At 38.3% G+C, this 13,209-nt stretch overlaps 1 protein-coding gene across 4 annotated transcripts in view; it reads right to left on the bottom strand.

The window, feature by feature from the left end:
- The window catches only part of LOC131579915 (von Willebrand factor D and EGF domain-containing protein-like), a 170,403-nt gene that overhangs the window by 48,504 nt on the left and 108,690 nt on the right, over positions 1-13,209 (bottom strand). For all 4 annotated transcript variants that reach the window (XM_058840489.1, XM_058840491.1, XM_058840492.1 and 1 more), the window contains exons 18-20: positions 12,751-12,888; positions 10,709-10,849; positions 9,092-9,244 (exon numbers count right to left, since the gene is read on the bottom strand). In XM_058840489.1, coding sequence (XP_058696472.1) covers positions 9,092-9,244; positions 10,709-10,849; positions 12,751-12,888 — 432 coding nt within the window. The remainder of the gene's footprint in view (positions 1-9,091; positions 9,245-10,708; positions 10,850-12,750; positions 12,889-13,209) is intronic.

Genomic DNA, 13,209 nt, shown 5'->3' with positions numbered 1-13,209 from the left:
GAATGAATTCCTCACCACCTTTAAGTGAAATACAGCTTCACCTCCCATGTTTTGCAAAGAGTTATATCCAGGATTATTTTTGTAGCAACAAAAACATTTCAAAAGCTCATTGTGATTGGGATATTAGTGTAAATTTAGATAGGAGCTAAATTTTTGACCTAATAATCCTTTTATTTAATGTAAAAATGTGGAAAATCAAATGTGTTGTAAACCTGGTGTGCCTCACATCCACACAGCTCAGCACAGAGCAAAGGAGTCACACTACTGTACCCATCTGTACAGGAGTATTCAGTCCTTGTGATCTCAAACCACCACTTCTGTGATGGGTAAATTTACTCACTCCATGCTTTAATGATGAAATTAAAAGGTGAACATCTAGTTCACTGTCCCTGAGCTCTTTCAGCCTGATAGAAAATGAGATTGTGTCGCTGATGTTGCTGTCTGGCGAGCAATTTTCTTCCCCTTCACCTACCAAAATCATGAGCAGCAGGGAATAGTCTGTGGTCTCTGCATCACTCAGCCACTTCTGATTATAACAACTCCTCTCCTTCAGACTCTGTTTGCCAATGTGGCTGCAGCTGCACATACGCAATTCTCTAACAGCATTCAGAATTTGCAAGGCAAATTTGTCTTGTGTCAATGAAATACAAAGTCATTCTGCTGTAACACAACACTTTTGGGGAGGAGAAAACCTGGGATCTTCAGTCAGCTCACCCACTCAACCTTGTTTATGAGTCTTTCTGTGTTCAGAGTAAAGGATTCCCACAAATGCAAGGGGATCTAGACTCTGCTATAAGGGAGGTCCTTTTCCAGTTCTGGGATGTTGAAAACCTGTGTGAGTATACAAGAAAATATTACCTGAATGTGAGGTAGTGAGTTTGCTTAAGTCACATTAAAAGTAATTTATAAGTTTTGCATCACTGTGCAGTTCATTGCTTCAAGGTTTTTAGAGCAATATAATTTACATCTCCATTCATTAACTGCTTTCTTTAAAGAAAATGGGGATTCTGAGATGGTTAGCAAGGAAAGAAACAGTTCATGAACATACAAATGATAGTATCAACTACTTGACAAATTTTCAGTCTTATCTATGATACGTCAAGAAATACATAAAGATTGTCCCTTTCATACTGAACAAATACAAAACAATTTTAAGAAAGATTTTGCTAAGGTATAGCTCTTTTTTTATAGGGAATATTTTTCTATTTGTAAAGCTTTTCCAATAGAAAACATTGTGATTTAGAGTTTAAGAAAGGAAAAAAAAAACTTTTATGAAATTAAAGAGGTTGTGAAGATTAATTAAAGAGTAATTATGAAGATTACATGACAGAAAAAACTAAGAAGAACAAAGAGTTGTGGCACTAATACTGCCTTAGTTTATATTCATTTAAGTCAGATGTCTCACAGATTTAAATGATCAGCTCCTATTTTAGTCTTCTGGGTAGATAAGAGTATTATTAGGCCATGGCTGGAGTCCTAGAATGACACTCCATTCTGAAAATGAAAAAACAGCTTTAAATATGAAATTTATCCTAATACATTACATTTCCCCTTATTATGTGGATCTGCTTTCCAAGTAAGATTCTTGGGACACGACATCTTATACAGGCAAAGCGTAGGAAGGTGATTAACACAATGACAGAAAAATGTATCTTTGAGGAAAATGATGTATTTTGAGCACTTTGTTTTCAGACCCTGTTTGTTGGGAGGTTTTCTTTATTTATTTTGTGATTTTTTTTCTGTACGTTTTCAATACAAATTTTACCACCACGGTCACCAGAGACAGCATTTTAAAAATGGTGTAAGAATTGCTGATTGCAAAGATATGAGCATGCTCCCCATACATAGATTTTTTTTCCCCCCTTCTCTACCAACAATTTCCTTTATCAGTATCTTTTTATTTTTTGATTGCCTGTGGAGGTTTATAGACCTGCTATGTTTTTACAAACAGTGTTTTCTCAAACACATCTTCTACCTTCCAGTTTATTTCAAGATTTAATTGAAAACTTCCCTCCTGTGGGTTGGAAAAAACTCAAAATGTTTGATGTGCTCTCACCCCTCGCACAGGAGCCGTGCTCCTCTCACTGCTTTGTTGCCAGATCTCCTTCCGTGCTCTTTATATACCTTGGATCTTTATATCTTTATATACCTCTTCTCTGCTGCTGTTTTCAGAAGTGCTCTTCCTGTGCTTTTCTCTGAATACCCAGCCAAGAAAACAGGAAGCCAAGGAGAAGTGTGGTTGTGTTTCAAAACACCCTGGATCACCCACTTAATCCCCTCATAGCTGTTTTATCACTCTTCCTTTCATTATCCCTTGTCCATCTTTCGGGCCTGAACTTTTACCTCTCCTCTTTTGTGTTCTGCCTCCTCCAATTATTGGAGCCTGAAACTGCATTATTTCAGCAGCTACAAAGGTGGTGTTAAGATAGAGTTCATGGAACCAAATTATATTTTCTATTCAAGAATTGACAGTATATTTTACTTCTCAGAACTGAGAGAGATGGAAAAATTAATAGAAACTCTGTTCTTATCTGATGATCCCTCATGGGTCTTGAGACTCTCTCACGGCACGAACAGGTTGATAGATATATACAAAATAGGCTAAATTAAGGCAGATCATTTCTGAAGCATCCCTGTCTAATTCTCTGAAATATCTATGTAGAATCCTTTAGAAGAGTAATAATAGATTATAAAGAAAGTTCATTTCTTCAAAAGAAAAGCCATAATATTTCTTCAAAGAAAAAAATAGCTGAAATACTTCAAAGTATTTCAGCAAAGAAATAGCAAAGAATAAATTACTGAAATACTTCTTTTACTCAATTCAAGAAATAAATGGTCTAAAACAATAATTATGTTGTTTTGTGCTGTAAACATATAAAAATTGAGTTATTTTACATATGAAAGCTAAGACACAAAATGAACTATGCCTTACTGGGAACCAGTAATGAATTTATTTTAAAATCATGTAAGCATGTATAAATACTCTCAGTGAAATCATGCTTTTATGGAATTCTCCACAATTTCAACCAATTGAGTTGACAAGTACCTATATTCTCTTAGCAATTTAGAAAACAAAAGGTAAGGAATTACAGTAGTAAGATTTCAGATGGTGTGGCACAAAAGAACTTAGCTAGTTCTCTTTGAAAAAACAAAGGTTGGGCTGGATATCTTTTGAGGTCCCTTCCAACATTGTTATTCTGATTCTCTGAAATTCTAAATCTAATATATTATCAGCCTGGGCAATGATTTTCTCCTCCATCCCAGAGGATTGGTTGCCTTGTGTTAACTCTGGCTGCTGCTGTATCCCTCCAGGAATGAACCAACACTATTCATGTGATATGTGATATTTGGGGCAAAATTCACATGACTTGGCAGTAGACATCACCTGGTTCTGAAATAAAATCTTGTGAAGTGGGTGCTACTGTACCTTTATATACCTTGGTTCAAAACCAGCAAGATGTTTAGGAACCGGTCCTAAATTTGTCCTGACCATGATAGGTCTGTATAGTTCACACCCATTTTTACCCCCTACCCTGTAGTGTGTTGGGTTTTGTGTTGCTTACGACTCCTTTCTCTTCAAATCCTTCTTTGCTTTATCCCTTAGTGGAAAGACTCTTATGTTGCTTTAATGGGGCCATGATATTGGTCCAGTCTGAGCTACTTCCAGTTCTAAAGGGGCCTTTAAGTGCCTTTAACAAAACAGCAATCTTGTCAAATTTGTGCAAACAGGGTTGGCTCCCTTTAAAAGCTGTGTGCTATTATAGCTGGATGATTAAATGAGCCTGGAAATTCTAAGAGAAGATAATCTTGCTCTGCTCTGTCAATGTAAAAAAACTACTGAGCCTGTATCCTGTGTAGATTATTTGTTGGAGACTGAGTTGTTATTATCACTTAAAAGTCATGATGGCCCAGTGATTGCTTAAGCAAAAGGTGGCATATTCTTGGTAGGAGAGAAATGTAATCTGTACTTGATATTCTGATTGAATGTAAATATTATTCATGGCATATAGCTGAGTCCTCTTCCCTAGTGGTTTTATGGCTTGGGCTTCATTGGTCTTCTATTGCTGAGCTACATCATTTCCTAAATATATCATCTGTATTGGAAGCACTTAACAAGTTCTGGATTGACAGAGTGTATGGATCAGTGAAGCTGGAGACCATTTATCTTTTAAATTATCTAAACATATTCTTCCCACTGTGCCTACTTTGGTTGTTATGTTTGGGTCATAGCATATACTGTACAGGTCTCTTGATATTTTTCTCAAAATACTTAATATTTTATGAGGTATCCTTAAGGAGAAGAAAAACATCAGAAAGACTCTCTCTGATTCCCTTTCTGTCTTGACAAGTACAGGAGTGGATTTCCAGTGGCAATTACAGACTAAGAGGGCAGGAAAGGGTCAGAGTTTATGTCCAAAATGCCAGGCTGTTCCAGGCCTCATGTGAAGATTACTGGTATGCCATTTGCAAAACTGACTCTTTCATAAGACCAAATTTATATGGAATGTCTTTGTGTGGCATTTCTAACCCCACTTCAGTTGCCATTTCATCACATATCCCTTGAAGGAGACATCATTGCATCATAACTAGTCCATCTGAAAAAAAAAGTACATTTTGTCCTGAAATACACCAGCTAGAAACACTGAAATGGTGTTTATGGAAGGGATAAGCAACTCCCACCACATATTCCAAAAATGAATTGTGGACAGAGTTTCCATGGCCTGAGTTAGATCTAGGAGCTGGAAGCCATTGACATTTAATGCTTCCCAGTTTTGGAGCCCACAGTCAGAGCAGAGAGCTGAGAGCTGAGAGCTGAGAGCTGAGAGCAAATCAGAGTTTCCTTTACTGTTTAGTGTTTCTGTTTTGTCTTTGCAAGGATCTCAGGCAACTTCACAGCTCATGGCTGCAGCACCTACATCCCTGCCTTCACGTAGGCCTTGTAACTCGTTGCATAAACCATGTCAGGATGGGTTAGTTACTCTTTGCAAAGCACTCTCTGAATGCTGAGCAGTGCTTGCCTTTTATCTACACCTACTGGTACGCACAAATCTCATATTTAAAAGTCCTGTGTGTGATGTGCCTGCCTTAACAGGGTTTTTTGTGTCTTCCAGGAACTGTGCTCAGCTCAGTCCATTAAGGTAATGCTACTCATTCAGTGGAATCACTCATGATTTACACTGGGCTAAGTGAGACTGGAATCTGGGCCTTGATCTCTTTAATGCAAATTCATCAATTCTGTTAGATAAAAGATGAAAGGAATCTATTACATTCTTCAGTCATCTCTTGAAACAAAATCATTTGATTGGTTCAGTGAGAAGTCCCTACTCCTGCAGTTAGCTCCAGACGTGAAACCTTGGGTTAGTGACCAAAGCTCTTACTGGGGATATTTATTTTTCATGGTTAGTGATTAATGATGAGTGCTAATAATGACAGAAGTGATTTCCAAGTTAAAATTTAAGAACGTGAAACTTAACGTTAATATGTTCCTCTGGTGTTTGACTGAGCAGCATATGTTTAAAGACACACACATTCTTTTACTTCAAAACATTTTATTCTCCTTTTAAATCCACATCTTGATGTTGATCTGACAGTGGTGCAAATGAGAAGGTGACAGAGGTCTCTCTGATGTAAAATCAAAGTGAATTCAGATGCACAGGGCAGATACTGGAAGAGTGTGAAGCACAGAGCACGTAAACATAACAAATAACAAAAGTATAGCAAGTGCCAAATGTCTACAATACTGCAAATTAACTGCTATGACAGGAGATCTTGCAGTGGTGCTCTGAATGGGAAAGCAGAACTCGAGTACAGAGATCATAAAATCACCCTTTTCCTTGATCTTCAGCTGCCTAAACCAGGAGAGGCAGAAAGAGCTGGCTCTGAACAAACAATCCTTTATGGGTGATGGATGTGGCACTGCTTTGTCCAGTAAAATTGCTGATTTACTAATAGTTAAAAAATAAATCCTTTGTGATGACACCAACCTCTCTAACCTGCTAAAGAAAGTGCAAACAGATGGGTATCTGTGTGACTGTGAGTGATGAAACCAGGCTGGAGAAATACCCAGAGCGCCTGACGAGAGCTGATATTGCTGTGTGCAGGAACATCACCAGCATCCCCATTAGGATATATTCATTTTATTTGTGCCAGGAATATGACCAATGATACTGGGTGGTTTGATTTAATGGATCTGCCTCTTCTAGCAAAAAAAGAAACAGATATTTTATACAAAAGTGAAATGTGCCCAGGGAAGCCTGGATAGATTTAAATTCCTTAGGCTTTCCTATTTATTGCAATGCCAGCAGACTTAAGGGACTTTTGACTCCACTTGTAAATTCTTAAATAAATGTAGGATACCTGCTTTATGAGTCTGAAAGGGACAAGAATAGCTTTTTGTTTCTGATAGGAGAATATGGTTGTTTTTTTTTTTAAATAAATTATTTCCCTATATATGTGAAATTCCATACTGGCTTTTCCTTAAGATTGTTCTGATGTACTTCACGAAAAATTGCAACCAAGTCTGGTTGATTTAAAGTGGTACAAGCTACAGATATAGGCCAGGTAAAATATGTAAGTGAGAACAGAATGAGGCCCTGCATTTTTAAAGCAGATAAATGTAGCTCAGAAACTTATTTTTAGAGTTACATAGTTTGCAGTAAGTCAAGCACTTCAACAGATGAATGCCCATCACATATGAATGCTGAGGAAATGGTACTTTGTTGATTATAAATCAAAAAAGGACTTTTTGGGTGCAGCTCATCAAACACTGACTTAAGAAACAATTTTCTTCTGGAATTTTTTTCTCCTTGGCAGCCTACAAAGGCAGTTGGGTAATTTTTGTGGTTTCAGTATGAAGAAATACTTATCCTTTAATCCTTAAATCACTGCAATTAAGTATAATCTCATGTCAAAAGCAGCCAATAAAAGTACAAAATAGGGATTAGCAGGAGTATTTTTAGATTAAAATTACTAGAGTTGGAAAGAAGTGGCACATAATCTCAGTACCTTCACGAGCACTGTAGCAAGCTGAAGAGGATTTGTTCTGTTTCATTTGAAGGCTGATGGCATAAGTTACAAGGGAGAGAAGCTATTATTCCAGCAGGGAGGATTTCACAATAATCATAATCCACAACTCTACATAGATATAATTGAAAGTCAATTCTTTTTTGTCTGGTATCTTTTAGTCAACAGTGCTATACAATACTTCTGCTTCTACTGGCAAAGCACTTGGGAAGGAAAGTTAAACCCATCATTTTGGCCATAATTAAGGACACTCATACAGCTGCAACAATTGCTTTAATTTCTAAGTATTAAAACAAATGACTGCTCTCATTTAACCTTGAGGCACAAGATTCTCATCGCTTCTATTGTGATACAATTCACAGGAATGAATATAAGGTTCTGTTGCAACAAAAAAAGTAATTCCTCTTCATTCCCTTCCTGAAGTGTTCAAGCTGGTATCATTTGCAGCATGAAGTCCTGGCTCAGTTTGCATATTCAAGAGAAAAATGTGAAACAATCCCCCGGCCTCTGATATACAGCTCACTTTTGAAGGAAGCATGTACTTGTTTCAGATCCCGATACCTGGGATATTTCTTAAACCTTTGCCTGGGGTTGTATATGACAGGTATGAATCACACCAAATGGCAGCTTCCCTCTGCACTCCCCTTTCCAGAACACAGACAAATTTATTGGTTAATGTTTATATAAGCACAGTGTAAGTGTGCCTGATTTACTGTACCAATACCTGCAGCTGTGGAATGTCTGTTCTGCTCAGCAGCATTTAAAGGACCTTTGGGGTGCACAGTGTGTATCCCATTATCCCATTAATGACAAGGCGCAGCTTTGGGCAATAACAGAAAAGTTATTTATATGCACAATGATTTTTTTTTTTTCTTCCTCGACCACTTTTACAGCTTCCCCAAGTTATAGAAGAGTCAATAGCTGGCTTAGTGATGCTGGCAGACTAAGTAATACTTTGTACATACTCATTGCTAGGGAGAGAAAAATGTTGAGTTTATTTTTGTGACCTTTAGATTCTGAGAACTGGCTAAAATCAATTTATAGTTCCAAGAGATTGGATGATACCTACACTAAGCAGTAAAATTGCTTCCACTTTGATATAGTGTGTTAAAATATAACACCAAGGTAACGATCATTGATTTGGATACAGAATGGGAAGTGAAGGGGGGTTGGTCAAGTGTAGGAGGTCAGGGAACAATTTGACAGGTTTCAAACCACTGTGTCTTGAATACTTAGGAAAAAGATTTAAAGGAATCTAACCTGAAAACTACTGTTATTAAGGAACAAACATGAATACTCCTGGCAGTGCAGTCTGTGCAGTAAAAAGGGGACAATCATCCAGACTGTCCCTATGGAACCATCCATTGGATGATGGGAATATCATTGAGAGAGAGCAGGATCAGAGGACAGCAGTTGCTGTGCCATTGCCACTTTGTGCCTGAGGTCAGGACCCAGCTTTTCTTTCACCACAGCAGAAGACCTCTTATAATGAGGCCTTCTCTTCAGTCCTCAGAGATTAATGGGAGCAGCTGATTTTCAGAGCTCCCCAAGGAAGATTATTGCTCGGGCTATGACCAACACTATAGAAATTCTTTAATTATCTGTTGTCTTCAGTTGTTGGTACGGTTGTTCTTGTGTGACACTTTGTTTATTATTGTCCTCACCGGTCACCTTGTGGAACAGATGCCTTGCAGCAGAAGAATTCGGAAAGAAGGAGGGCTGGGTGATACTGGCATGTATTGAGTTCTGATCCTACTGAGGAGGAAACGAGTACTGCATTCCTGTGCCAGTGCTGTGGCAGGAATACAGATGTGGTGATTCATACCCTTGAACAAGTCCTGATGTGAAGAATTCCCCCCAGTAGCAAATGAGGTGGTTAATCTATTGGATTTCAACTCATGGAGCCAGGTATTCCTGAAATAAGTCCTGCCAGCTGCTCCTCAGGTGGGAGTGACAGAACACAGCCGGCAGAATTTCATTCCAGAGGACAGCGTGTTGTAACGCCATGCTAGCTCACACTGCCTCACTGTACAAAACCTTTTTAAACTTCTAAATAAATAGAAAGTACCTGGTCTGGGGGCTTTGGTACAGATTCGACCATTTCCAACAAGCCCTGCTGGACAGCGGCCGCAGACGTAGCCAACGTAAGGGGCTTTCCTGTCAAAGCACGGTGCTCCAGGGAAACACGGCCTCCTGGCACAGCTGGGGACATGTGACACACCTGCACGGCCAGAAACAAGGCAGTTCAAGCATCAAATTAATAATTTCTCAGCTGAAATGCATATCTAAAATTTAGCAGTGACTGCCTGAGCCCAGCTAAAGCTTTATAACTGCTTTTATTCTTTTAAAATCTAATTAATGCAAAGTGTTCCCAAACCTTGAGCCAAACATGAGAATGTCCTGTAGGCACAGTGTAACAGAACAGCTGTTTCTCATTAAAGCAAGATTTATTAGTCTTCTAATTACATGTTTTCAAGTTTATTACTCGAAATGGTTTGGCATTTATCATGTAAAATATAGAAACTGTAATTTTCAGCATAAGTGAAAGATTAATTGAGTGAGAAAAGGTATTATTTGACATTCTTTTGGTCTTTTATAATTGGAAGGTAATTATCAAACCTTACAGCACCTATACCCTACTTTGGAAGTTACACTGTGAAGTACATATATTTCTGATCTGGAAATCATCCTTAATGCGTCAAACCTTGTATTACAGGAAACTGCTTTAATTATCTTAGGACTGTGTGCAAAATTTACCACTCTGGTAGTATATAATATTTTACCACTTATGATGTCACTGAATAGCAAGTGTATATGAACTGCCTGTGAAGTATTTAATAGTGCCAAGACAGAGAACAGATGATGAATACAATCTTAATGATGATTGTAGATATTTTTTTAATTGCCTCCAGTGAGGTCTCCATCATGATTCTCAAGTATTTTCTGCATTATTCTTGCACTTTACCTACAGTATCATGATACAGGATACCTGCAAGAGGAGAGTTCTGCTTAGGGGTTGGCTGGCCTGGTACACATATTAAAAAATAAAAAAATAAAAAAAGAGGGTAAAAAAAAGAAAACCCTTTATTTTACATATGCCATTGTACAACAGATATGACCAATCTTAATTTTTGCTGCCTGCTTTCACTGGAAAAGCAATTAAAAATGCAACACTCATTAGAGCACAACCAACACAAGCATTGTGCAGGTGCACACCCATGTCAGAGAGTGCTGCACCTCTGGGAAAAGCTACTGCCCCAGATAAGTTCATTCCTCGAGCTGACCTTCACTTATGCTTAAAACTCAGTGACAATTCAGTGACTGCCCATTAAATACTGAAATAAAACACCAGCATCACTTGGTCATGGCAAGCTGGCATAAGCTGCCACTTTTATCATCTTGCTCTCCATTGATGACAACAATTTGGAGTGGTTTTGCCCTGCCTCAGAAGTGGTGTGATTTCTAATTAAGCCTGACCACTCTGACTGTTCCTGTTGTAATGCCTCCCTTCCATGTCAAATTGTTCAGCAACAATCTGATGTATTAAGAGTGTTTCTTTTCTAACTCCAATTTTCTAGTGTTTTAAACAGCTTGTTTGTATTTACTGTTAAGGTGTTCAAATCAATGATTTCTGAATACATAAACTGCCTCAAATGAAAAAGATTTCACATCCTTGTATACCTACCGTGTCCATCACTTATGTTAAAATTCTTAATTACAGGGGAATCCTTTGCCTCTAAGGATTGCAGTGGCTGCTTAACCTTAGTCCTGTTCAATTCACCTTTGCCATTGCTTAAAGCTTCTGTAACATCAGCAGCAAGCACAGCTGTGGAAAATATCACAGAGACAGGAAACACGGTGTTAGAGCTGAGCTGTGATTGATGATAAAAAGCCACAGCAACAACAAATCAGGTAACCTGGCACAAGTTTACTCTGGAAGCCAACAAGCAGATAAAGCAAAGCTTCAACCAAGTATAGAAAAAAATTATTATGCGCAAGCTTTCTGAATTTTGCTTGTCTGGGAGTCTTAATATGCACTGTGATTTTTCACTGGGCTCAGGGCACTTGGAAAGCCTCAGGTCAAGCAGTGTTTGACAGCACTGCTCCTTGGATGGGGATGCTACACCTCACCCTGGGAGCTGTGCTCTGAGTTTTGCCTCTCCTTGAAAGCCTCTCCTTCTCTCTGAAACTCTGGTGAGTGTGTTTGTTCAGTCAGTTCAGCTGCCAGCTTTGTGTGTGTCCAAATACCTGTTAAAATGCATGTGGATGCAGTGAGGAGACTCTGAAAAATGTAATTTTCTGCATAATTTTAAGGTAATGAATTAGGGGAAAAGTCTACGTGGATAGTACTGCAAATTAAAAAATTATTGCCTTGGGTCTCTTGAATATTCTCTGCTCTTAACAGAGCCTGAAACTCTGACTCTATATATATTAAACAATGCAATGAGCTTTTGCTCAATTTAGGAGCTCTAGAACTACTTGAGCTCACCTTCCCTCCTTCCCATTATACTCATTTAAGCAAGGGAGTTATGAGCAGAAATGTTGAGTCTCTGAATCAGAGCTAAAAATAATGATTTTTATCCTATCCTAGGGGAACAAATAAACCCTCGGGTTTATTCTTTCTAATAAATGTGCATTTCAGAAACAGATTTTTTTCTTTTTCTGTAATTAAAAAAATTCAAAGCAAGAAATGTAATATTTTTCAAAAGCAATTTATTTGCTATATTCTTCCTTCGTGGATCAAATTAACCACTAAAATATTCATTTGTGAAACAGATGCAAAACCACTTTGAAATAACCAATGTGGCCAAATGATACAACACAGAAAACTTTATCTACAGATGTTTGGCAAATCTGGCAAAGGCAGTGTTGCTTGTGCCAGGGTCCTGCAGCTACTACTCAGTCTGTTTACAATGGATTTTTTTTATTTTTCCTTTCTCTAGTCAATATGAGGAAATGTTAATGGCTGCACAGTAAATATCTGTATTTTTCAGTTCTTGGATTTCTTTGGAAATACCAGTGAACAAGTGAAAATGTCTTCAGGTGTTATTTATCTCCTTCTGGTTAAAAATAGAAATAGTTTTGGAGAAGGCTTTTGTCTATGTGACTGAAAGAAGCAGAGTGTGTGTGAGTCATGTCAAGTGCACTGGGAAGCTCTCCGAGTACAAAGTCACCGTAGGCTCCCCCATAAAGAGTCTGTGGCTCTAAAAGCAAATATTGAGCAGATCTAAAACTGTTCATGGCCCTTTTCTTCTAGCTGGGATCTGAGGAATGACTTCATGCCAAGCATCTCTGGGCTGTGTCCTGTAATGAGAGCACACCTTGGAAAGTGGAGAAAGGATGGAAAGGATTAGCACATTGACTTTTCTCTTCCTCTCCTACCAGCTGTCACCCAAAGCAAAAATCAGCCCTGGAGGTGCCCCCCAAACACTCACTCATGGGTGTATATTTAGGAGTGAAATAGTGGAGAATGTGCAGAGTGTCCCTTGGCAAATGATCTATCTGTAAAGTACTTTTTTGTATGCTGTGGTGTTCGTTCTCTACCGAAATGAAAAATAGCAGAGCAATTTGCATATATCCCCATTAATATAACATGACAATGGTCTGTTTTGTACATTCAAGGGTCTGTACTTGAAATGAGTGCCAAAATACTCGATTAGAGATTATAGTAGTAGAATTGAACCCATTCCCTCCCATCTATTAAAATAAATCATGTAAAACACTTACATTTGCAAGTTTTACCATTTCCTTCCATCCCAGTGGGGCAAATTCCACATGCATAAGATCCAAAGGTGTTCAAACAAGACACTCCAGGAAAACAAGGACTCTCTTCACATTCATTCTTGTCTTCCTGACAAGTAAGCCCTGTAGCAAAGCAAAGGGGAAGTTAATAATCAGGAAAGGTTCCCTGTTTATCGTTCAGCTTGAATGTTGAAGCAGACAAAGGCTCACTTCTCAGCTGCACACTCATTACAGGGTATGTCACTCATGTTCCAGCCAAATTCCCCACTGTCTCACTTCATCCTGCTTTTATCACACTGTTTATTACTGTCGTTATTGGCTCCAGAAGTGCTGAATTTGAGACTACTCCTCATGGAAAGCTATGCATGTTAAATAAAAATGCACATAAATGAAATTAATATTGCCCCTGCATTTCACATCTTTGCTGCTGTTTTTGTTGTCTTC

This window comes from Poecile atricapillus, chromosome 5 (genome assembly GCF_030490865.1).
Source record: "Poecile atricapillus isolate bPoeAtr1 chromosome 5, bPoeAtr1.hap1, whole genome shotgun sequence".
In the NCBI taxonomy this organism is placed as follows: domain Eukaryota; kingdom Metazoa; phylum Chordata; class Aves; order Passeriformes; family Paridae; genus Poecile; species Poecile atricapillus.
Note: the sequence above shows the minus strand (reverse complement) of the source record. Positions and strands in the feature narration are given on the sequence as shown.